The 26,416-nt window shown below is 34.7% G+C and overlaps 2 protein-coding genes across 2 annotated transcripts; one reads left to right on the plus strand and one right to left on the minus strand.

Annotated features, from left to right (window-relative positions):
* Positions 1-779: 779 nt before the first annotated feature.
* Positions 780-25,451, minus strand: LOC143900218 (cholesterol transporter ABCA5). The gene is made up of 24 exons (XM_077411302.1): positions 25,311-25,451; positions 22,790-22,908; positions 16,311-16,484; positions 15,657-15,838; positions 15,364-15,571; positions 15,158-15,233; positions 14,915-15,068; positions 14,582-14,768; positions 14,188-14,331; positions 13,709-13,859; positions 13,467-13,540; positions 12,688-13,140; positions 12,174-12,523; positions 11,447-11,853; positions 10,992-11,249; positions 10,279-10,543; positions 9,795-9,969; positions 9,091-9,427; positions 8,089-8,363; positions 7,406-7,555; positions 6,682-7,043; positions 6,131-6,338; positions 5,465-5,804; positions 780-4,976 (listed from the first exon to the last, which is right to left on the minus strand). Exons 2-24 carry the CDS (start codon positions 22,880-22,882, stop codon positions 4,897-4,899), a joined length of 5,103 nt encoding a protein of 1,700 aa, XP_077267428.1. The 5' UTR covers positions 22,883-22,908; positions 25,311-25,451; the 3' UTR covers positions 780-4,896.
* LOC143900414 (tubulin polyglutamylase complex subunit 2) lies at positions 18,701-20,777 on the plus strand. Its single transcript, XM_077411731.1, has 2 exons — positions 18,701-18,969; positions 19,848-20,777. The coding sequence occupies exons 1-2, from the start codon at positions 18,726-18,728 to the stop codon at positions 20,405-20,407; spliced, it is 804 nt and encodes a 267-aa protein (XP_077267857.1). The 5' UTR covers positions 18,701-18,725; the 3' UTR covers positions 20,408-20,777.
* Positions 25,452-26,416: the final 965 nt, after the last annotated feature.

Below are 26,416 nucleotides of genomic sequence, written 5' to 3' on the forward strand. Positions count from 1 at the left end.
TTTATGTAAAAATTGAAAAAATAATTCTTACGTTTTAATTTTAAGTGTGCGTTATCTTTATGAAATAGAAATATAATAAAAATAACGCAAATTGCAAAAATATTGAAAATTTTGCGATAAGTATCTGATCACATAAATTTAGATACTATCTTGTGACAGAGAGAAAGAGAGAGAGAGAGAGAAACAACTCAATCATTTTATAGTTTGATGTTAGATAAAGTTTATTCAGTTCGACTATGTTATTTGAAAAATTGGATGATAAGAAATATTTATCATCCCCGATCATTTCTCGTAAATCAATAAAAGCGGAATTCTAAAATTACGGTGAATGATATTTGTATAAAAAGCATATTACTTCTCTTTTTTCTTTATAGGACCAAGAAAGTTTATATACACGTGTTGCGGGAATGCTTCCCTTCCAAGTTATTCTATGCTGACAATTATTAATTATTAATAACATTATATACAAGCTGTTCCAAATTCACTGCGCATCTCTTCTTCTCTTTTTTTTTATAAAAAACACGTAAATATAAGTATGTATAAAATCGTTTTTTTAAACTGATTTCCTTTGTTACTATGTGACACTATTTGAAAAATTCAAACTTTTCTCCTTGATCAGTAAAGATGTCACAAGGCATAAGATTGCGAAGATAAAAAGATTAAGACGGTAGGATGGTGTTTTTATTAAATTTTCGTTTGAAGAAAAATTAAACCGAAATTTTTCAAGAGATTATATTACTTATTAAGTGTCGTTAAAGGAAAAATCAGTGAACTTGGGACTGTCTGTACAACATATATTTGTAAACAATATATAAATCAATTCGGGTACATCTCACAAATAATTTGTTTATGGAAGGGACTAAGATACTTTTCCGATCTGATCGGAAGATCGATCGCGTTTTAATTGACGCCCTTTACCATTCACGTCTTCAATTACATATTCGTATCTACTTCAATTTCTTATATATTGCTTAATGTTGATCAGTTCTCCCTCCCTTATGTCGACTAAAATATGAGAAATTATTCTCGACAGAAAACTGACTTAACTCTTTACACTCGAATGATAAATACAAGATAAATACAAATTGACGAAACATACCACGAGATTGGATAAAAAATTTATACATATACAATAAAATTATATATAATTATCATACGAATTCTTTTCACGAAACATTTAATTAGTTACAGAAGAGAAGAAGGTAACTTATTTTTTATTAACTAAATTTTTATTTTTCTCTCAAATTTCTTTTTACAAGATCTTCCTTCAATTGGGAAGGACAATGATGTGTAAAACAGGATTGCCGTGTGCAAAGAGTTAAACCTACAATATTAACAGTATCTTCCAACCTGCGATTGTTTTTTTTTTCTCTCGGAATCGTTCGCTGTATTATTCAATCGATGTTTAACGGTAAAGAGTGTCCGTACGATTGTTATCACACAAGAAAAACGTTCTATAGTTGTTGCGCTCGAGACTACAAGCCGTGTCATTCTTGCGTATTTTTTTCTTCTTCTCTTTACGACTACGGCCCTCCCTGGGGGTATTCTTAATTACGTGTGTAGAAAATGCGAGAGGTGTTCGAGAAATAATACGACGCTTCTCGCGGCCGGGTTTCGGAAAACGATCGCGTTTGCGGGAGTGTCGGAAGAAAAGTAACAGGACAGAAGAGCGATCACTGCGGAGATCGCTTCGTAGCGCTCTCCAAGAACAATCGCACTCCACTCTCGCGAGCAGCATATGACGCTGCAGCCGACAATTTAACATTTCTTGGCTTCTTCGAGTTATATAATATATATAATATATACTGAACCCAAGGCACGTTAATCTCTTCGCATATCAAAAGAGAATAAAAACATCGTTCCGATCTGCCGATCACGGTATACGCGGAATGTCGCAGCATCAGTCGACAGAATTGACCAGTCGCGCAATATTTCTCTTAATTCAAAATCTTTTTATCTAAATTGCAACCGCGACGACTCTGATATCTTTCTCGTCTCGTCTCCCACCTCACCTCTTTCAGGAAGCATTTTTCCTCGATTTCTCGGGAATTATGATATAAACACAAATATTAAATGTCGAGATTCGACAACGTTGCGTCGTGCTAAAAATTCGAAAGTTCGCCTAAAATTTCCTGACCGAAAGATTTAAGTAATCAGTACATTTGCGGTAATTATATATCCGCGATGAAAGCTACTTCTCGAACACTCCTCGTAATTCGATGCATCCAGCCCAATAGGACTCACGTCGGCGCAGCTTCGATATAGCTCGGCTCAAAAAGTAGGCAATTTGAAAAATCCCATATTATTTCTAAATCTTTTCTCTTGCACCTCGACAAATGTGTCTATTTGTAACTTTATCTTAAAAAGTACTTATATGATAATACTGTCTGCGCTCCTTTATGGCAGTTGAATACAGAAAGTCGAGAAGAAATCGTTATATTTATTTCGTAAAATCAAGCTTTTTTTAAATCCAGGGACTCATCAAGAAAATGGATTAAATTTTGATTAGTTCTTATTATCTTTATTCTCAAAATCATTATCTTAGTATTATACTGTGTTTCTTGCAAGTAATAGAAAAATAATCCTTTTTTTCCTTTTTCTAAAATAAATTGTTGCTATAGAATCTAATATTATGTACAAATATTTACTAAAAATTTATTTTAATGCTTGATAGAAATGTATTGACCGTGTACGCCTTATAAATTATTTAATTCCATTAGAAGAAATATAAAGAAATTAAAAAAAAAAAAAATACTAAGAAATCGCTGAATTTTAATATACCACAAGAGTTTTTAAATTTTCATTAAACTTTCTTTGGATTACCTATTTTCTGCAGTCAACAATCGCGCAAGGTTGCAGGTAAAATAATACTACAATAGGTAAAGAAATACAATAAAAACAGTCGATTAAAGCCTTAATTAGGACAATAAAATAAGATTTATAGTGCGATTTACTGGCATGTAATAATGTGACTAGCCGATAACTGAAATCTCGCAAGTTGTCATCTTCTCGAGCCGGTCTATCGATTTGCAGTTACCGCGAACGAGCCGTCCTGCCCCGAAAACAACGGGACGTGCGCTCCAATTCCAGTGCAATATCGGTACGAGATCTATCGATAAGGTTTCAATTACGAAGTAAACTATCAGTACGTAATCTCGAATCTACGCCACCGAGGACGTTCATTCCTCGCGCATCGCTGCGCTCACACCCGACATTCACCCTCGGACGTCGATCTCCGGACAGTGGAGGATCCACCTCTCGAACGCGACGTTACGGGATGAAACGATGCCGATGAGAGAGATAGAGACGTCGGATAAAAACTTCGTGGGAAATATCGAGCGTAGAGCTCAGCTTTGGGAACAACGATACTCCACCGTTAAGAGGAAGCTCGTGCTCAAATCACGACTATATCTCCGTAATACGTACCCCCGCGATACTATTTATAGAATAAATACACAAAACTGTATAGAGAGAGAGTTTTCTTTCCCGAAGGACGATTGCGCTCACTAGCACGAGTAACGCCACCGTCAACGTCTCTCCCTCGTTCACCCTGTCACCTTGACGTTCTCCTAAAGGAAAGACACTATTATATTAGATTCCTATTTGTTCCTAACTGTTTCACAATTCTATTGATCGTCATTCCTTCGGTAATCCGAAGGCGATCTGTCGCTTCAACATCTTCTTCAAGCACCATCTGAAGAATTAACTTCACGTTCCATCGTCCTCCAATCATTTCCTCGATTTGAATTGATTTATCCCGATGCTCCTTAGCATTCCATGTTGGAACTAATGGATTATTTTTCCTCGTCGTTTCTCGATCGCTAATTTTGCAGCAACGAGATGATTTTTACCAGCTTAATAGCGAATGTGAAATTCTCTATCTTTTTTCTTTAATCTCGAAATTAAAGAATTTTAGTGTTTCTTTAAAGTTTCGTCTTACTATTCCGTTTCTTCTTTGGTAAAGCTGCAAGACAATTTAGGACTTAATGCTCCTTCGAAATTGCAGGCTAGGACTAGTGACTAACTTTTGTGTGTTGTGTTCCCTCATAGTTCCCTCGTCCCTTCATCATCCCGTCAATTTGGAGCTACAAAGCGACTAGTTACTTTAACACTCCCTCAAAGCCCTCTAGGCTTTGATAGCTATTTATCTGCTCGCCATCATTTTGTCATCCCTAGTTTTCTATCATCTTAATACTGCTGTCGAACGTACAACGGTGAGACGATTGGTTGGCTATCCCTCCATCGCTTTACGTTTTCTTCATTCTTGCTTTAACAGTCTAGAATTTCACTTAGTCTTTTTTTTTAACACAACACAACTGTTTCTTCATTGTTCTATAATTTCCTAATTGCTTTCTCAATACTTTGGAACAATTAAATGATTCTTCGTCTCGCCATCTTAAATGCTACGATTCTTCGATAATTGTTCCTTGTTGTTCATCATATTCCTTCTCGATTAATCACTTCTTCATCAAGCTCCCGAACGGCTTGTCACCTTGATGCAACACGTCAACTAAAGCTGACAAGATTATCCACTCAACTCCTCTTTTCCCATCATTCTACCTGATCGTTTCTTCATTGTCCCTTCAAGGATTTGAAAGCACAAGATGATGTGTCTCTTTGCTATTCCTTTGTAATACAACACTAGAATCGTTAGATATAACTGTTATATTCACTGTTCCGTTATCTGCGACGTCTTGTAACAAGCGCAATCACATAATTTGTTAGCGAAAACAATGGAAATTGCTTCACAAATTCCGGAAACCAAGCAATTAAAAACATCTGTCATATTTTGAGTACATTTTTTCCGCAGATTAACAGTTCTTCCGCGCACACTGATCGCGAGTCTATCACCGATTATCACGTAACGACGGTACAACGTCATTCCAGGGAAATGCCCTAATGCGAGAATTTGAGGAACACCTGTTCCAGGGTAGTTTGACTAAAGCTGTACTCTTCTATATCCAGTTCGAGCTTGGCTGCAAACAAAAATTTTCGAAAAGTTACGAAAACTTTCTTTTACAAAGTTAAAGTTTTAAATTCCTTAGTCGAAGATTTTGAAATTCTAATTTTAAGTCATTAAATATCTCTCACAGTCAAAGAGCTCTATATAAACTCTAGTTTTATTTTTTTTTTATTTTATCGCTAATTGTTTTCAAGTTAAAAACCTTGGAAATTAAAAATTGTCCATTTACTACTAAAAATTAAGACGCGACATTTGAAATTGCTGCAACTGAAAAATTTCATATTAAAGATATCCAAATTGAAACGTTCTAGACATAGAAACCAGCAAAAATAATAAAACTACTTTTTTTATATTTCTTATCTTTTAGTTCTAATATTATCTAATGTTTCTCGTTTTTGTTAGATAAATATCTTTAGATTTTTGTGTTTTTTTAGAACCATGACAGATCGATTATTGAATACTCTGAAGAAATTCTTCAATCCCTTTAAACCATCTTCTCACCTTTCTCCAATTGTGTGAAGCAATCAGCTAGCGAGGTCACTGCGTGTTGGGGCACGGCAAAAACTAACCGGTCAGCGAAGCTCTCTTCCAGAGTGGCGTCGGAGAAGAGGCCGGCAACGAATTCCTTTAAACCGGCGATCCTGTCGCCGGAGGGTGTCGTCGGTGTGCAGTCGCCGCCCTGCAGCTTCATTTCTAGGGTGTAGCCAGCACCGTAGAGATTCTTTAAGTGCTGAGTCGAACCGATGCATCTCAGTTCACCCTTCACCATTATGCCGACTCTTGAACACAGCGCGTCGGCTTCTTCCATGGAGTGGGTAGTTAATATAACTCCCCTGCCGCCCTATTAATTAAAGTATTAAAGAGATCTTTAGAAAAAAAGTCTTTAATATGTATTTTATACTCGAATATGCAAAATCTTTAATCTTTTAATTATAAATTACTGATTGTATATTGATTTATTTTGATAATTATCTTGTTATCATTTTATTATCCATCCTTCTCTCTATTTACTGTTTATTTGCGCTGATTTTATATTATATATTTTCATCTAGTTTTTTATAGGAATTAGGAATCTTGTAAAAAATATATGATCGTTTGAAAAATGTATTAGATAAGATAATTGTAAGGAGAATAACTTTTTAACATATAGCGGTGTGGTGCTCTCACCTGAAAACTAGCGAGAATCGTGTCCCATAGGAATCTTTTCGACCTGGGGTCCATCCCCGTACTCGGTTCGTCCATGAGAATCACCTTGGGTCCTCCGACCATTGCCATCGCGAAACTAAGTTTTCTTCTAGTTCCGCCGGAACATTCTTGACTCTGCTTGTCGGCGTGTTCATGAATCTGTAGCTCGGACAAATATAGATCCACGATTCTGAAACAATCAATAAAATGAACTAAACAGTTATATCTATGAAATACGAAGAAAAACATGTATAGCAATTAAAACCGAATGATATCCTATCAACTATGTTAGCTGGTACTTATTGATTTATAAATCGAGAAACAAATCGCCACACATAAAAAAGCAAGTATATCTTAAGATTAATTAATAGTGTTACAGTAATTTTTGACGTCATAATAGAACTTTGATGCCAAACAGAATTTTTTTTAAGTTTATAATAATTCAATTGTTTATATACAAGTTAATTATTAATTCCTGAAGAATGAATTACATGTTTTCTTAGATAGATTAGATAAATATTGAAAAATCGCACCTATCGACATCACTCCATGGAACCCCGCGAATCGCGGCGTAGCATTCCAGATGCTCTCTTACGGTGATGTTTTTCCATTGAGCGTCGTGTTGGGGACAATAACCCATCTGCCGGAAAGCATCCGACATGTGGGTGTTGATGTTGTGGCCGCTGATCTGCACCTTGCCCTTCGTTGGTACCTCCTCGGCGATGATGATTTTCATCGTCGTAGTCTTGCCGGCGCCGTTGTGGCCCAGCAGGCCCAGCACTTCGCCCGGTTCCACCGCCAACGAGAGATTTCGCACGGCGATCTTCCGCTCCTCCTCGCGCTTCGAGCAGCAGGACGATCCTGACTCCTTTGGTCGATACTCCTTTCGCAGGTTCTATAATCGTGCGTTTCATGACGCGTGAAATAGAATAAAATTGCACTGACAAAAATAACATTGCATCGCGGTGAAAAAAAGATCGAATCAATTGCTTGTTAATTAAAACGAACTGTGTGTGACTAATTTTATTATATGCATTAAGATATTTGAATACAGGGATAATACATCTCTGGCTAATATTTTTGTACATAGATGCAGATTTAATTAGGATCAATATTGACATAATTTCGATCGAATAAAAGCTTGCAAAGTATCTAGATATTTTAGCAGAATTTCTCATTGACAAACTTGCCTATCTGCTTTACTATTCATATTATATGTACCTATAATGGATAATAATTTAATTTATACTAACTTACCTGAAGCAATACTAACGGCGGTTCTTGAGCTAGGGCTGGCGAAACGACAAAATTGAAAACCTTTTGCCGCTCATTTTTCACATCCGTGTCCTCGTGTTCGCCAATATCTGAATTTTCCATAATTTCCTCACGAACAGTATCGCCATCACGCTACAAGGATAAAAAAGATGAGACATCTTGTATTACAAACAAAACTTCAGATATTTTTAGTAGGTTTTAATAGATTTAAAATTGACTATTTGCTCATAAACAAATGGCTAGAATGTATACCTTAAATTATATGAAAAATTTGCAATATTTATTTATTAAATAAGCAATTAAATAAGCAAATATATATATATAATTATGCAATTTTAATTAAATAACAAAAAATTATAAAACAGAAATGTATAATTATATATTTTGCGCAAGATACTATATATTAAGTTATCTCATAAATCATTTTTATATTATAATCAAATAAAGAAATCGACGAGTAAATTAGAAAAACAAAAAAAATTAAGAAATATACCTTTTTTCTATAAGACACTCGAATAATTTAAATCGCAATGCAAAATATGAGCACGAATACCGTGCTTAACAATATCCAACTTTATATGTTTTGTACATGAAGTTTTGTACATAAAAAATAGGTCTACGGTTAGCAGTAAACATTTTAAGTAATAACTTAAATTTGTGCTGACCAGGAAACGTTTGAACATATCGCTGACATTGCCGCCGCTCTTGTTGATGTCCAGCAAGACTAGCACGAAGAACCAAACCGGGCATTGCACCAGCGCACCAAAAGCCAACAATATGATTTCCATAGTGAGGTAATCAGACATAACGAGATAGTGGCAGGCGGCGTTGATGGAGCACATCAAATGAACGCGATCTACGTAGTACACCGCCGCATATGGCACGTACATGCTGTTCAATAGGGAAAAGGCCACGTGCAACGCGAATGAAGCTGTCCCACCTTGAGCAACAGATCGTATCATGACAGATAATTTTGTAATTTTGGTGTTATCAATCTTGGTAAATGTATCAAGTATCAAGAAAAACAATTATAAAGCTTGTAATCCCAAAATTTCAAATAAAGATAAAAAGGAAAAACATAAACAGTTCCATGAATCGACAACGTCGCAAGTTAGAAATTGTCATTCGAAATCAAAGGCTTTTGAAGCTTCCTAGTAAGCAAACTGCCCGCAATATAACAATAGATTGACAGTAGATTTGTTCAGATCCGGCATCATCTGTGTCTGCATTAAACTCATGTGTTGCTAGCAAAGTCTGCCGATATAATCTGGCAGCAAATTGTTGGCAGAAACCGAACAGAATCTGTCATTTCGTTAACATTTCAATGGAACATATCATTTAAATGGTTACGAAACAGCAGATACTACTTAATTTTTGCAGTTAATTTGCAATTTATATTTTGTTACCAAATTCTGTTATATTTTTACTGATTTTATCAATAAAATTTGTAGCAGACGCTTTCTAAAACCAAATTTGGCTATTCCCGTATTGGAAACAATATTAGTAAAAATACAGAGAATAAAAAAGAAAAGATATATGAATGGTCTCATTCCATGATTAACATCGCGAATTAGACGTTGAAATCAAAAGCTTGCGAGAAAGGTGCCTTTCAATCGCAATTCCACTGAAAAAAATAAGATAATCTCAGTACACCGATTACTATTTACCGAGTCCTTGCATATCGAGGATCATAACGAGTATGAACGGTAGCATCCCGAAGAAGGTCGCGATGTTCGGCAACATGCTTTGCGCGGAGTCCAACTTGTCGAAGATGTAACTGAGACATGTACAGAAGACGATGGACGATGGGCAGTAGAGCATGATGAGAATGCCGAGGGTGATGACGGCCGGTATTTCCCGTAGCGAAGGCACGTCGAAAAGGAATATGATGCCGAGAATGCACAGGCAGATGAAAATCATCAGGCCGGCTAGTACAATGAAGTAGCTAAGAAAGTACATGGAGAACGACAGGCCATTCACGCGAAGTTGATTCTTCGCTTTGATCTGAAAAAATATTTATATGTGTAAATTTGTATGTATAGAATCTCCCTGAAAAAAAGTTTCTCCATACATTACATTTTAACATTATGTTTGCTAACTGTAAGTTTTACAATCGATTTTAGATCAGAAAAGTTTATTTAAACAAATATAAAATATCAAGAATTAGCTTGAAACCGACAAAAAAACTCGATTTCTATTTCAAATAAAAATCACATTATTTTGTTTAACTTTTAATATTGTTAGTATTGTAAAGATGCTTAATGCTAAATATTACAGTATAAAAATTCTAATTGAACAAAACATTTTTGCGAGAAAATAGAAGCTGAAACATGACCTGTGTAATCTATAATTAGGAAAGCAAAATTCTTACCTCGCGATCATATACCATGTCCACCGCTAAAGTAATCGGCAATAATATGAAAACCATGCCGAGAAGTATAGCACAGCTGGCCGCACCGACATTAAACTGTTGGGGTTGCGACGTTTGTTGGAAGGGGTGTGTTTTGACTTCGATTGGCGTAGCTTCGTTCTTTCCCGAAATCAATCTAAATAAAAATTTAAAATTCATAATAATGTTACTCAATTTGAGGCAGATTTATATCCAATTAAATTGCAATCTATTTTGTTTCATATACAAATTAAAAATGTTTAAAGAAATAAATTTGTGTGATTCTTAATATCAAGTATGTTAATATTTACAATATTAACATTTTTGTGATTTTATATTTTTCAAAATATTTTGCAACAAAATGTAACACTTTGAATAACTTGTATCTTTAAAAAACTCTTGTCCTTTAAATGGTTCAAAACCACTGAACCTTTTTTATTTTTTCTACAGCCACAGATAAACTCACCTATAATAAGCGTTCGAAAGAATGTTTATCAATATTGGAAGAGAATGTTGCATCGTATCGTTGTATGTGACGGTCAGATTGAGTCGCGGCAAACTATAATCGTTAATATTGAAGGCGGCTATATGCGGTGCGATATTCATTAAATTCGCGAAATTGCCATCGTATTCCTCGATGTGCTTGGCGTCTTGAGCTATGCTGTCTATCAACTTGGTAATGTCGTGATCGGTATTATTTAGATAGACAATTTCGGTTTCGTTGTATGTACCTAAGAGAAAAAAAGCATTCCATAATTGATTTCATTTGATTTTCTAAAATAAACATAATTTGTCCTATAAAATAAATTTTTACATACTCTTGCCAATAAATTCATTCTGATTGATTTGTGGCAACAATCTTTAATTCAGTGATATCAAGATATATTATATGTTATATATTACATATGTTAACTAAATAATTTAAAAAAAATCAAATCTAGATAAATAATTTTAGTCGTCCATATTCGTAAATTTATAAACGCGTACTTAAATATGTAATAATCCTATCTTTTTAGAAAAATATATTTATAAAACAATCTTCTAAATTAAAACGATTTGGGAACGTCGCTCTTTAAAGAACTGATGATTTACAATACTTGTTGAAAATAAACTAAATGCGAATAAAAAAAAAAGAACCGAGCAACTATCTCCTATTTTGTATAAGTTGCGATCACTTACGGCTATCAAGTTTTAGCGATTCCATCCTGAAATCGACCGTCCGGATGCTGTTCAGGTAGAGACCGAGCGCTATCAGAGCCAGCGGCATGATGATCGTGAAATACAGCAGTTGGAGGTTCCTAAAAAGTCTGAGCACTCTTATACGTAGCATGGCGTAGAGAATTTGAAAGAAGTTAGGCCGAATCTTGATGGGATCTAGGCCGAGACCGAGCACAGGTGGATTTCGATCATTATGGACACCGTCCGGCAAATCGTTCGCTAAATAATTCCATATAATATTACTAAACTAGTAACTAATAGTTAAACAACATATTACGGTAATACTGATATTTAATATTAATTAATAATTAGGTAACTAACAAAATCATGCGTTTATTTATTTTAGGAAAAATCGCTTTCTTCGAAATTGCAAAAGCTTTGGAGACGGAACGTATGAGAAGAAATGATCCACACACCTTTTCCTTGGCTGTCGGCCTGTACAGTTACCCCCTCGTTCTGTAAGCTCTGATACGATGTACTCTTGGACTGTAACGAAAGCGACCGGCTAAGCGCGCGATTGCGTACCATCTTCTTCGACAGGTTATCCATTGTGCACTCGGTCTCCTCGTCTTTTTCCAGATGCAAGAATACCTCCTCCAGGGTGGTCATTGACACGCCATAGCTGCTAATGCCAAGCCTGGCAGAACGAGTCTTGATCTCGTTCTCGATAGCGGAGAAAAGGGGTGCGAAGTTTTCTACGGAGTTATGAGGTAGAATGAAGCTCAATTCCCGACCGTGACGTCTCGCCTTCTCTGCTTTGCCCACGTGTGTCATTACTAATCGATTGATAGCATGTTCCCTGGCATTACCCTCTAGGACTAATCTATAATTGTAAAATAATATTCATTAAATGTTTGAAATTATTTTATTTTTGACGGAAAATTATATATTCTTTGTAATTCTCTTTGTAATAATAAGCTCCAATAAAGTGTGACGTCGAATTTTTTGTACCGTTTCTATACTATAAAGAATTAAATTATTTTTACATCAAACTATTTAAAATAAATAAACGCTAAACAAGAAAATATTTCTTTTCCGTAAGTTTTTTTCAAATCGAGAATTTAAAATATCAAAATTTTAATTTCATAAACTCAGTTTTCTATCAATGTAATACAAAGATAAATACTAGTAGAACATCCTTACGTTAAATGGTATCCAATGCCGAATTTGTTCTTTAAAAATAGGGAGCTGCCGCAACACCTGAGCTTTCCCTTGCTGATTACTGCTTTCCTGTCGGCGAGTATATCCGCCTCGTCCATGAAGTGAGTTGTCAACAAAATCACTTTTCCGTGCCGCCTCGACTGCAGAAGGGACCACAACTGTCTCCTCGAGTAAGGGTCCACCCCAGCGGTAGGCTCGTCGAGGATAATAATTTTGGGATCGCCGATGATAGCGATTCCCACAGATAGCTTTCTCTTCTGTCCACCGCTTAGGTATCGCGCGAAGGTGTCCGCTTTCTCAACTAGATCGATGTCTTTCAGGGTTTTCTTCACCTAAAGATCAAACACATAATCTTTATCGATTTTTATTCTGTCTAACAAATAAAAATGCTGACTTTCATTAATTAATACACACTACTATGCAAAGTAATATATATAAATCAATATAATAAATATGAAATCTATAAATGTTTTTGGTTGACTACATAAGTACATACCTCATGTCGTATCATCGAGCGTGAAATGCCACGCACTGCGGCAAAGAACTCGAGGTGTTCGCGCGGCGTCAGCAAATCAAAAAGAATGTCGTGTTGCGGACAAACCCCGGTCATGCTGCGTATCGCCCGCATGTCATTGGAATCGCGCACATCGTAACCGAATATGAGGGCGGTGCCGGATGTAGGTGCGGTCAAGCCCGTGAGGATGTTGAAGAGGGTGGTCTTGCCAGCGCCGTTGTGACCGAGAATGGCGGTGATCTGTCCCTCGTAGATAGTTAGATTGATGCCGTTTACCGCCTTGATCTCCGGACGCCGGCACTTGTGAAACGATTTGTAGAGGTCGGCTATCCTGATCGCTTCGCGGCCCTTCATCTCGCGCACCACCGGCTCCACGTCGCGATTTGCCTCCTCGCCCGGAATGAACGAGTTCGACTCGCCGTTCGATGACGGTACCTGCAAGTATCACCCAGAACTTATCAACAACTAATGTCTTATTGTTAAAAGGACAAAAGAGTGAGTCAATTAACAAGAAAACTTTTTAGATACTTTAGAATATCTCCCACATGTTTTTATAAAGTTTCTTGGACTTTTTTATATTATTTTAAAATATTTCAAATGATTCGTACATCAATAAAATGGTATATCTCAGTAAAAAAATTTTATAATAATTCTATAAAAAAAAGAATAGAGTTATCCGATATATGTATATGTGTGTAATATATTATAATGAGAGATTTATGGTTTTATTTAATATTTGTTATATACTCTTAAAAACTCACCCTTTGAACCTTCTTTGAACACCAATATCCACGTAAAAAACAAAACCAAGGGGGCCTCTTAGTTCCATGTTCACCTAGAAATCGATCTTTACATTAAGTTCTATCCACGCAAATAAATTGTTTCCAAGAATTATTTGAATGTAAGAATATTCTTGTACTCTTAGCAAAAAATTAGAATATTTTTGTGTGAAACAATATAATAGCATTGCGGTAAATTGCGAACAAAATTAAAACAAACGTACTTGGTATCACGGAATCGAGATAATAGGCCAGATAGCCATACAGAAAGATATCCAAAGTCATCATGATGAGGCTGCCACCGAAAGGTATCCCTGGGCCGGACCAGAGATTGTCGAAATTGACTCCCTCACCTTGCAGATCCAGCACTAGAGCCTAGGTAACACAGTGCCAAGCTTTTTAAAATACATGATATACATCAGAAATCCACATTGTCGCAATTATAAAAACACTTGTAAGTCTCTCCTTGTTAAATCGTTTATAAAAATATCAAGTAAAACATTTATTTAATAATAGAAAATGTGTGAATTGTTTAATGTTCTTAAAAAAATTATAGAAATTACATATTTTATAGTCTTTTGTAAAAAATTAAATAAACCATTACTATTATTGTCAATTTGTTTCAAAATTGTGTAAAAGATTAAATCATTAAATCTAAATCCCGATAGGATAAATTGTCATCACAGAGTACTTCGAGACTTACCTTATCCATTGCCAAGGCGACGGCGGCTGGGCTGATCAAAGAAACGAACCAGTATGTGACTGAGCTCGAATCACGTACGAATACTTGGATGAAATACATCAAGCTCAGTATCGTGACAGCAAAATTACCCAAAACACCAGCCGTCTGAAACAAGTAAAAATATATTTTTAGTAATAATATAATCTTTATTGATTAAAGAAGTAATAGACAAATAATATAATATTTATACTGCTGTTTTTTTGTTAATCTAAGAATATTTAGATACATATATAATTGTAAAAATTGTCAAAAAAATTGCATTTTAGAACAAAATTAAAAAAAATTTTAGGTATAAATATTTCATTAAAAGTAAAATATATGAAGAAGAATCCTGTATATGTCAAGAATTACTTACGCGCGACTTGTCGAAGAATGGCGTGATCATAAAGGCAAACATAATCACGGAGAAACTGTATAGAACAACCAAAAGGAATATCGGTAAAAAGTGCGTGTGTTGAAACATTTGGAGTGTGAAGAGTAACACCACTCCGACGGCAGAAAGCAAAAAGACGAAAATGCTGTAGATGATGAACCAAGACAACCTATGAGAGAAAGAAAAGAAATATATAACGCTGTGAGAGAACATTATTAAGAACACTTGACATAAATTAAAGAAGTTAATTTAGGAGTTATATCGTTGGGGCTAAAAATCGATATTCGACAGTTATTTACAAATTTATGATCTTACCAAAACACGGAATCGTTTAAGCCCATCATCTTCATTCCCTCTTTAATCTTATTTTCCTTCTCGCCGACTATTAAGATCAGAAGATAGGTGACAAACTGCGAGAGCGCTAAGACCATGTAAAGCGGAATAACAACTCTGAAGGCCAACATCCAGTCTAAGGAAATAATATAATCGTTAACACAGTAAACGTGGCGTGTACTGCAGAAATAAGTAAATTTACAAATTTCTGGTAAGACTACTCACCAGCGGTATACGCTTCCTTGGGAAACATTATGAGTTTAATATCCGGTATCGGCACGTCGGAATTTCCCATATCTAACTGCAAAAAGTAACATCAGGCTCAATCCCTAAATTTAATTTCCAGATCAGACTTATGTTCTTATCAAGCAAAAAACGTGACTCACAAATAAAATTAGTAGACATTTATTAAAGTAAAAGGAAAAACTCACTCTTATCTTTGTGATATCCATTATCATCTGCAAGGCCAAGAAGCCGGAATGCAAGTAATTATTGACGGGACAGGATTCCCCGGTTTTTATCGATAAAATGTCGCCCATCCAGTGCCCGGTCTTATTCTTTCGACAACTGATCGGAGCAGAATACAATTCGGTTGGCGATACGGGCAAGGTATACGAAGGATTCGTCCTAATTTCATATCTAAACAATAAAAAAAGGTTCCATGTATTAATAAAAAAAAAAACTAATAACTGAGCTATAAACTTGTAAAAATTAATTATCTTACATAAGACGCTGTGATATTGGCAGGGGGTCCTCGAAGATAACTGCTAGGGGTACGCTGTAAGGATCTCTCCAGTACGCTGCTTGAAGATCATCCTTCGTGTCGAACACCATAAAGTTTAAGGGAAGCTTATCGGGATAATCCAACATAGAGCGCCAGAGGCTATTCATGTAGTTTAAGAAGCTCTAGAAAACACATCATTAATTTTATATCACGCGCGAAATCTCACAATATCCGGCAGAGAGGCCATTTTTTCAAGCAATTTATGGCAAAATAAAATTACACACGATATTGTAGAAGATATATATGTGGCAAAAAGAAATGTAATTTTTAATGGAATTTAAAATTAATTATTTCTAGATAAAAAATATTGTTTCAAAAGATTTTCCAAAAAACGGAGTTAAGATTTTATATTCTTATTGATAAACATGAAAATTGGATTTTTTTTCGAACGTCAACTTTTGCAGAATTATACTTGAAACAGCAAGGGAGCTTATTTGAACAAACAAATCAATTCGCAATTAAAAATATTTTTAACAAAAAATAAAACGGGACAATATAATAATTTTATTCATATACATATGTTAAAAGTACTTGTACTTGATTCAATAATTCAACGCATTGAGTCGGCAATGATCTTTAGAGACTAGTACTCACGAGGGTTTCCGTAGAATTGGGTACCACGGCGATCGTGTTGTTTTTGTAGCCTTTGAATAATTTGAATATATCTCCTTCATGCCTCTGCGTCGTCATCGCGGGAAAGTTTGGGTTGGGTATCATGGCCTTCACCACGATCAAGGCTCCAAGGATATAGAGGGGTAGAACGACCTCCTGTGAGCAATCAAGTGGTACTGATTTCGGATCAAATAAATACGCATCGTTAGACGTTAATTCTCCGTTCGTAACACTCACAGTAATAACTAAGTATCATTTTGGTAAAAGAAATCAAATAGCGACTTCAAAGAAATAAACTTCTAAACTCGTCTCTGTGGAGACAGATGATAATTAATAAATTAACAATAATTATATATATATGTATAAATTAATATTATTAATCTATTAACTACCATGTATCTATATATATATATATATATATATATATATATATATATATATTTCATCTTTCCCTTCTTCCTTATCCTTTTTTATTTACTAAATAATTAAAAATACATATATATAAGAAAATATACATACTTTACTATTTATAAATCTAAAATTAATTGGTAATGAGAAAAATAAAGCTTCCAGAAAAAATATAAAAAAAAAATCAAAGAGAATTTCTCGTCATCTTTTAAAAAATACATTTTGTAAATATAGGCACTCCATAATTAAGTACATGGTTTACACTGAATGAATAAAATATTTCTCATATTTTTTTACAGTTAATACTTGCAGTATGCTGCAAGATAGAGTAGTTACTATTTCGTTTTATATTGCATCTCTGAAAACGTAACACATAAATTCTATGCGCGGTAAGAACCCGCGTGTCTCGTAATTATTCCGTGTTCTATACGCGCACCTGCTGTTCCATTTCACTATTCGCAACGCGATACTAAACGATACTTCAAATCGTTTCGACTGCGTGTTCTTCCCTTTTGATAAATTGACAATTTTCTTTCAAGAATTTTTCACAAAGCTTTACTCAGAGATAGTAGAAAGAATTTTATATTGATAATTTAAACATGAGGGTGCATGTGATAACTTATTAATAATTATAATATAAGATAATTTTATAATTATTGCCTTTTTGCAAATTTTCTAGTTAATTTGTAAATTATTATAGTTGTAATCTTTTTCTTAATAATATTGAGATATAAATGTTTGTTTTATAAATAATTAAAATAATAGATATATTATACTTAGTTAGTAACGTTAATTTATACAAAAAATTAAATGAGTATATCATATAGTTGCTTTTTGAAGTAAATTTCATTTCAATGGGATGAATCTTGATTTTACAAGCTCGATTGTCATGACATTAAATATATTTAAATAGATTATGTAAAAAGCTGAGACACACACACACACACAACCTAAATCTTTCTTAAGAAAAAATCGAAAAGCTTCAATAAAATTTTTTAAATTAATTATGGATGTACGTACACGAGACAATAATTGTGAGACACTCTGTGCATTGTTTGGGGGTATTGATAGCTTCGAACGTTCCGTCGTCATGGCGATCAACAAAGAACCGACTCTGATGATTGCTAGACCGTCGAAAGGTAGAACTTCACACCGTTCACAGAGATCTTTTTGACATTGTCACGAACGAATCGTAATGTGTCGTAATGCAATCGTAGTGCAAAAATTTGTACCATTTCGGCGTTGGTATCAATACAATTACGTAATCCAGATCGACGTAACGTCGATTACAAAAACGTCATAATGTTCGAATGCGAGTGATTGAGATCCTTATATTTCTTCTTCGTAGGAAATGAGCAGAATAAGTGAGCCGAATAGCATAAACATACAAATGGTAATTGCTTCCATCTGTGACTTGTGCACCATTCATTTACTCGCGCGCGCGCGCGCGCGCGCGTGTGTGTGTGTGTGTGTGTGTGTGTGTGTGTGTCACGTCTTTTAACTTTTATCTGCCGCAAGGAGCGGGCATTATATGTATAAGAGAGGTATAGTAAGAAACAGAGGATGATAAGAGGTAGAACAAAAAAACGAGAATAAATTCAAATTGTATAATGATCTGAGGGGAATGTATGTACATGGAAAAAAATGTAATATAGTAAAATATTAATTATTTATACAAATATAAAGTACAGCTTTGATTATTTTCTCGTTCTTTGACATAATTGTAAACACTTTGGATATATAGTTGTGTGTCTATAATAAAATGCTGCTAACAATATTGTAATTCTTGCCTCGATTATCCTTTACGATTTCTTTACGATTCCTCTTTCGCTTTTTTTTTAATGTAAAAGTACAAATATAGCTTACAAAATAGTTGGAGATTGAGAAAGATCAATAGAAATATATTTTGCAATGTTAAATCTTGAAAAGAGCAGATCAATATAAAAACGAATAAATTTGCAAAAGACGGAGGGTAAGAATTCCGAGACGATGTCGTTCTGTGTGGACCTTGTCACCGAGGATTCCTTCTACGAGAATCTGACCCTCGGCGTGGTCAAGATCCTCGAGGGCTCGCCGTGCGTGAGAAATGTGCGAGTCGAGAGGCGAAACGGCTGCGAATCCGGCGCCATCGCTACCTGGGAGCAACGCCATTGCTGCACGCTTCCCGAGGACATTCGGAATTTTTACGCCTCTATCGACGGTTTCCTGCTACAGTGGAATCTTGATATAGCAGGTATTCTCGATGAATATTTTAATTTCCAGCTTAATGTAATCCTCCCGTAATCCTTTCGCTCTCATCGATTGTATTTTTTCCATTTCAATATTTATATATGCCCCGTAAAATTATATTCTATTTTTATTTTATTTTATTTTATTTTTATTACATGTAATTTTATCCATTAGACAAATTTTATTTTATATTGTTAAAATAATATTCCATATAATTTTGTAAATTATAAATTTTATAAATTATCATCATCATATTACAGGTTTATTGTAAATTTGTAGATATTTATTATTCCAAGTTAGCAACACATTTTAAGATATAATTTCATTTATTTAATATAATTTGTGATTTTTTTTTTTTTTTTTTTTTAAGTAAAACTGCGAATAAAAGAGTAATCCCTTTTTGTGCAAAAATGGTTATCGCCTTCGGGACTTAGGGTTCATTTGAAAACTTCCGAAGATATACATTTATCTTTGAATGTTTGATTTCATATTGTGATAATGTGATAAAAATCATTAATTCCTAATCACTGAAACCATTAGTTGCTGATTTCTCCTAAAGCTTGCGTGTCACGGACTCTTTTGCCGCGTTCAGCATTTTGCTATCAACAATCCTAGATCTTTCATTCGGCAAAGTAAACATTGCAGTACACTGAGATACATTAATCAGTGTAGTCATAATTCAGTTGTCCAAATAATGAGAGATGATAATCAAAGCGACACCGTCGAAAAGACACCAGTAATCTTCAAAAAGACTTTTGATGTTCCAAAAGTACTTTATACTTTTCTCGGATTTTTACTCGTAGCAGTGTAGAAAACTTATTGATCTCAAACCGATGGCTTTACGTCACCGACACTAATTCGAAGATTTCATGTCGATACCAGGCGAGGAATTCTCAATAGGTCGTATGGAAATCGGCGGTCTTTCGTCGCTGAAGAGATACGTCGGCAAGGATCGGCAGGCGGGACCATCGACGCAAGAATCGGGGGTTCAAGGGGGAAACGTCACCGCGGAGCCGCAGGATGCCATGTTTTCCGGGGACTCGCGCGACTGCAAACTCTTCGAGATCGGCCAGTGCTTTCCGGGGCCCGAAAACAGTAGGATCTATTTGGCATATCGTTCTAAACAGGAACAGAACTCGCCGAGTATTTGGCTCCATCGAGGCAGCGGCTGGTACCATCTGGCTGACAATTTTACCACGTATTTCCGCATGATGCTGGTTCATTTGGGCCTGCCACTGTGGCAGTGTTGCGTCGCCGGGTTGCCCCTGCCTACCTGGGTCGAGCAAGCGTATTTTCTGATCGGGCCCCATCTGTTGCCGTCCACCGTCGAGCCTTCCGAGTCTGTGTCTGTTTCATTGTGGAATAACGGACCCGTTAACGTTCTTGATCCGGCTATCTTCAAGACCAAGGATAATAAGCAGAGAAACGCTCGCAAAAAGTGAGCTTATTTCAGTAATGATACTTGACATTTTTTACGAAAGCAGAGTTCCGCTCAAGATCAAGCTGATAATAAAGGAAATTTATAATCTTTGCAGATTCCCAGTAGATCCTACCACAACATAGTGAAATATTCTTTCTAATACTTTGTCACTGATTTGAGTATAGATTACTATAGATGAATACGTGTAATATGTGTGATTACGAGTATCAAACAGTGAAAAATGGGTTTTTTCGCCACGTATCTATAGATATATACAATATAATAAATAACCAAACATTCCAGATCTAGCAAATTGTAGATATTGGAATACAGATTCAGAAGATATGTGATTATTTGAGAATTGGATGCAGCTCTGCAATGCGGAACCAATTCCAAAACCTTATTTTTCTGCTAGAACGCGAAATATTAGAAATAAAATTCTGCGCCAACGTTATCATATATCAATGACCGAACTATAATCTTCCTCAAATACAATTCCAATTTGTGTTATTTACTTTTTTAAAACGCATATTACAAACTTTTACGATCACTTTGCAATACAGAACTAAAAATCACGAAAATGCGCTTGGTTCCTTAGTGCATAACTGCATCCAATTGAGATATAAGGAGCACATTTGGAGTTTCTAGATAATTCATTAATCTATAAAAAGAAAAAATATTTAATATATTTATATATACGAAATATATATCTTCGGTTCTCGGAAAATGTGTAAATATTTGATCTCAAATTTAAAAAATCGGTAATTATTAAACAACCGAGATAAGTCTATATATTCTCTCTTCTAAATAATTTATCAATTTATGACACATGTGTGAAATATATAACGAGTGTCCTAGACCTGACAAAAACTATTAAAAATGTTAAATTATAAAAGATAATTTTATCTAAAAATTAATATAAAAAAAACTATTACATAATATATAATAAATTAAAAATTAATATATCTTGACGAATCAAATTTCAGAGAGATTTAAGTAGATACAAAATAACTTACTTTGTGTTTGAAATCAAATATATTTATCTATAGAAAGAATCACGTTCCTATAATATGAAACTGTAATTAGCGAAATTATGCTTGAGCTATCGAATTACTTATGATTTTTAAAACTCTTCATTATTTTAGTTAAGTATAATATTAATATTTGTATACATGTACATGATCATATTAATATTATATATAATTTAATTAAATTTCCAAATTTAATTGAAGTATTTAATTTAAGTAAATTTGATTTATCAAATTACAATTATAACTTTTTCTAATTACGGAACGTGTCTAATTTCTAATTATACTTATTAATGCAACATCTTCATATGCTCCGCGACAATTATGTAAAAAAAACACGAGAAATTCAACGAGACAGAGATGCCTTTTCCCTTCTTCATCTAACCCTTGGCCCAGTTGGCACCGCGATTACGCAAAAACGCCCGATTGGCAACGTAGTTGGCGAACGCAGTCTGCGACAAGACGCAGTCGTGTCGTCGCCATTCCCGCAAACGTCCGCGTCACTCTCTTCTTTTTCGTCGTTTTACTTTCGTCGTACTCTTATATTTATACAGTTCTACGTATTATCTAATGAATGTGAAGTTAGCTATTCTCGGCGAAAATTCGACGGAGGCTCTAAATGTGAAGTTATATAACTCTTATACTAGATTGATCTTATACTATCTTATTTTTCCATATATATCTATCGTGTATTGTTAATCAAACTCAATCGAAAAAAACTTAAGATAGCTTTTTTTAGCTGAAATTTAAAAGCATCGAAAGTTCAAAGTCAAAGAGTCAAGAAGTGAAGATAGAAATTTCATATATCATAGAAATCTTTATATATCTCAGTTATTTTTAAATGAATTCTGTTATAGACGCGTTTAGTTGGGCTAAACTAGATAGTTTCCCGTTGTACAATTCTTTCAGTAAACAGTGTCGGAATGTTTGGCACATTTCATGCTTCAAATATAAAAAATATAAGTTGATCGAATATCAAGGTATTTCTCACGGCGTGACAACGAGCTTTTAAGTTCGTCACTTCGATTCGATTGATTTCAATAAGCAGCTATTGCCTCCCTTCAAGAAAACCTTCAATAATGATTTTGGCAACACATTTCTGCTCGTGATGGCACGAATATCCACTTGGCACATGTCCCAAGACTTGTTCCCCGAGACAGGTGTCAATTTTTAATTTAACCACATTTCTCCGAGAATTATCAGGTAAATGAAAATTACACCGAGTGACTAAGAGTGTTCACAGGTCTCCATTTTAAAGTTGAATTCCAAAAATAATCGATCGCGGCCTAAAAGGTAATCAAGCGCCAATTGTTACCACGACGGAAATTTTTAATTGCAGTATAACAATCAGTATATCAAAATTAGATTGGACATACCATAAACGTCTTCCGCGTATCGCGTTTCTTCAGCAGGAGATTCCTCACGAGCATCGCCCGCAGTTGGGCGAAGTAGAGCGCGCACGAATTCATCCTGCGTGATGCATTCACCCTCTCGTCTGCAACAGAAACATCGACAAACTAAACGACGGCGAAATTTCAATGTTTGACAAGTAACAGAAATAAAAGCTCAAATTTTGTTGCAAATATTGTTATAGCAATCCATTTCGATCCAATTCTAATTTGATTTTAAAGCCTAGAAAAAGATGTTATTGCATAATACTTGCCAAGGATGAAAATGGACAAAAATGAATCGTTCTTCTATAATTTTAAGTGAGCATTTATTTCGAATTAAAATTTATATAATTTCAAGCTTAATTATTAATTTTTACATATCAAGTTAAGCAATTTAGATAGCATGTCATCTTGTGTATGACATGATATTGTATACTAACAATAAGTATTTATTCGATATTACATGTGTGTGTGTGTTACAATCATATTGTTTTCCATTACATTATCATTATGCAACAAAATATTGAGCTTATTTACAACTCTTAATAAAGATATGAGTATAATATAATAACAGTAAAGACCCTTGCACGATCCCAGGCAACAGGCGATAGGAACGGGGATTAATAACAGGATTTCTGACGCGTTGGATTTCTGTTCTCTATTGTCTGTACCTGACCAATCACAGTGATTTGATTTTATATGGCGCTTTTAGTGATTGATCAGGTACAGGCAATAGAGAATAGATTCCAACGCGTCGAAAATTCTGTTCCTATTCCCTGTTGCCTGGCATTGTGCAAGGGCTTCAATAATTTTGTTTCCCATATGTTTTCTGTAAATTTCCATTAATTCCATTAATTTGCATTTAACAGCTCGTTGAAAAATTAATGCATTTATGTATTAAAATCAATGTATTTATAAGCAAATTAAATGCATATATTATTGTTCATTTTCTCTCGTGCGTGTGAGTAAACTATAAATGCGATCGACAGTTAAAAATAGAAAGCAATAAGATATATATGTATAATCTGTCGTCTATGACGGAACGTAAACTTGCCACTTAATTAATGTTTCCAAGGAGAAGCGGAATATCTCGCTCTTTCTCGCTCTAATAACGCACGGAAAACGACAAAGAGGAGAAACTAAACTCCGGATGTAGGCGTCCAACTGTAGAACAGTCGCGCTCTTCTCGATTAATTAGCTGAATTTGTTTGCACAACTGCGAGACACGTTCTCCCCCTTTACATCTTCTCTGTTCGCTCTACTCACTCGTTTGCTCTGCAGTAAATTCGCGTGATAACAATATAGTTGTGCCAAGCGTTCGACATTTACGTTAATTAATCGTTTGCGACAATCACATTTAAAGGCTCAATCGGATTGTGTACAAAATAATCCTTCATAGAACTTATTCTCGGTGTCTTAACACCGTTCAAACTATGCCTGACTAAGCATAATTTTTATCGCCCTCTTGAGGAGATTTCCTTTCTCCTTCTCTTATAATTCCTTTTAATAATGCTTCTTTAAATGGCGTAGTGCAAAATAGATAAATCCACCCATTTAATCGTTCAGTGGATAAAACGAGTAGATTGATCCAAACGATCGGTAAAATGTTAATATTGTAATATACAAAACAACGTATAGAATTTTCAAATAATATGCACGCACATTGTAAATTATAGTTTTTTTAATACATTACAATTATATGTTTTCTTTGATCAACTAACTAACTTTATTATCTCTTTTATTATTTCAGTATATATGTAATGTATAATATAATAAGCTATACTTATTTTTTAAAAAAGATAATTATAAAATATGGAATAATTATAAAGAATAAAATAATGCTTTTGCAAATTGAGAAATAATTACTTTTTAGCTTATACCTTATATTTACTTTGTATATAACCGTTCTTACACAAGAAAAAGAGAAATAATTTACTCTTCTTAGAATCACAAATCATTCGAAAAAGAGCTATAATTTCTGGAGGAAGCGTGCGGTTGAAAGAGCAAATTTTCTAAAGTATTTGATCTCTTGAGAGGCGGAAGGGAAAAGCCTTTCTCTCATGTATAAACCCTGTTTAAATAAAACCCGCAAATACACACACACACACACATAAAGCAGTGCAGATATCTTCTATATTAATCCTTGCAATACCGACGATTTCGATAAACGCACGGGCTCCGATGCTTGGAGTTAGTTCGGACCCCGTTCTTTACCTGTTTGAGATCTTCATTTATTTCAAACAAAGTTTGAATTGTTGAAAAGGTTCTATCGCACTATTAAAAAATACATTTTTTCGACATGCCTGTCATTATCGCTTCAACATAAATAAATGACACAGTCGTCAAGTGCTGAGGTAGTTTTCTAGGTCTGAATAAGACTCGGCGAGAATTAAAATGTATATCCTTTTAAATTTTCTTGTTTTGCGATCCATTCAATTATACAAAAATTTATTTAAATTTATAAAACAGAAACGGTTGATATAATTAAATGCGAGAGTATACTCACATTAATTCTGAAGTACGCCGAGTCTACGTCCAAGAAAATGACTCTACTCTGCCGTACCCTCTATTTGACTATGATTGCTGGCGTTGCTGCTGTCGGTGATTCCGGTGACGGTGCCGTTGTTGTTCCCGGTGCTGTCGTCATTGTTACGTTGCTGGACGCTGCCTCCGTTAACGACGACAATCGATTCGCGCTGCTGGGACGTTGCCTTACCACGTGACACGACGGCGGCATCGCAGCGACGGACGGTGTGCTTGGAACCGCGTCCGCAACCATTATTGTTGCTCCTCGCCATGCTTGGCGCCGCTAACAACTGCACCAAAAACGAAGGCCAAGTCGTTAGTCCTTCAATCCTATCATTTCGTAAGAAGATAATACATATAATAATTATAATATTTTTAATCCCACGTAAAACATATAAAAGAGAACCACTTCAAGATCTTATAATACGAGACTGTTCTTTGTGTGATATTATCTTCAATGAAAGCCTTTCGTTTTTTTCTAGATTATTTTTAGGAAAACCTTAAGCTCTCTAATTTTTTTAAATACTTGATATTTAAATTATTTTCGCATTATATATATATTAATTATATTTTATTAATTCATTTTAATTATACAAACTTTTATTAAAAGGTCGAACATTCTAGGATTAAATTTCGTAACTTTATCAAATATTCCAACTTTAAATAGTCATTTGTATATAAAACTAGATATATCTTATTAAAATCATATTGTAATATGTAGCCAACTGTAAATTTAATGAAACTTACAAAAATATAGATTTTTTAATAAAGCACTCAATAATCTAGAGAACGCAATAAACGAATTTGGAGATTTTCCAGCTGTTGCCAAAGAGCTTTATATAGACGATAAAACCACCCGTCACAAACAATTCCTCTGATAGAATTCGTAAAACGTTCAAAGTATCGCAAAATACTTTATACAAAAAAAATTTTACCTTGTAAAATCATCTTCAATTTGTTGAGCTAACTTGTCAAAAATGTCAAAATGTCAAAATATCGAAAAAACAAACAATGCGCAAATCAAAAAATGACGAATTCTGTCGCGGATTTTCATTACTATATACATACTCCGGGCACCGTTCGCAA

The sequence above is a fragment of the Temnothorax americanus genome, unplaced genomic scaffold (assembly GCF_048541705.1).
Source record: "Temnothorax americanus isolate GAGA-0224 unplaced genomic scaffold, ASM4854170v1 Scaffold3, whole genome shotgun sequence".
NCBI classification, from domain to species: domain Eukaryota; kingdom Metazoa; phylum Arthropoda; class Insecta; order Hymenoptera; family Formicidae; genus Temnothorax; species Temnothorax americanus.

What these genes read in the sequence shown, in the direction of transcription:
- LOC143900414 (XM_077411731.1), top strand. Translation starts at nt 18,726, where the DNA reads ATGTCGTTCTGTGTGGACCTTGTCACCGAGGATTCCTTCTACGAGAAT. An exon ending in GTGGAATCTTGATATAGCAG is followed by an intron (nt 18,970 to 19,847) that starts GTATTCTCGATG and finishes TGTCGATACCAG; the next exon opens with GCGAGGAATTCTCAATAGGT.
- LOC143900218 (XM_077411302.1), bottom strand. Translation starts at nt 22,882, where the DNA reads ATGAATTCGTGCGCGCTCTACTTCGCCCAACTGCGGGCGATGCTCGTG. An exon ending in CCAATATCACAGCGTCTTAT is followed by an intron (nt 15,572 to 15,656) that starts GTAAGATAATTA and finishes TTTATTGTTTAG; the next exon opens with ATATGAAATTAGGACGAATC. An exon ending in CAAGGAAGCGTATACCGCTG is followed by an intron (nt 15,069 to 15,157) that starts GTGAGTAGTCTT and finishes TTATTTCCTTAG; the next exon opens with ACTGGATGTTGGCCTTCAGA.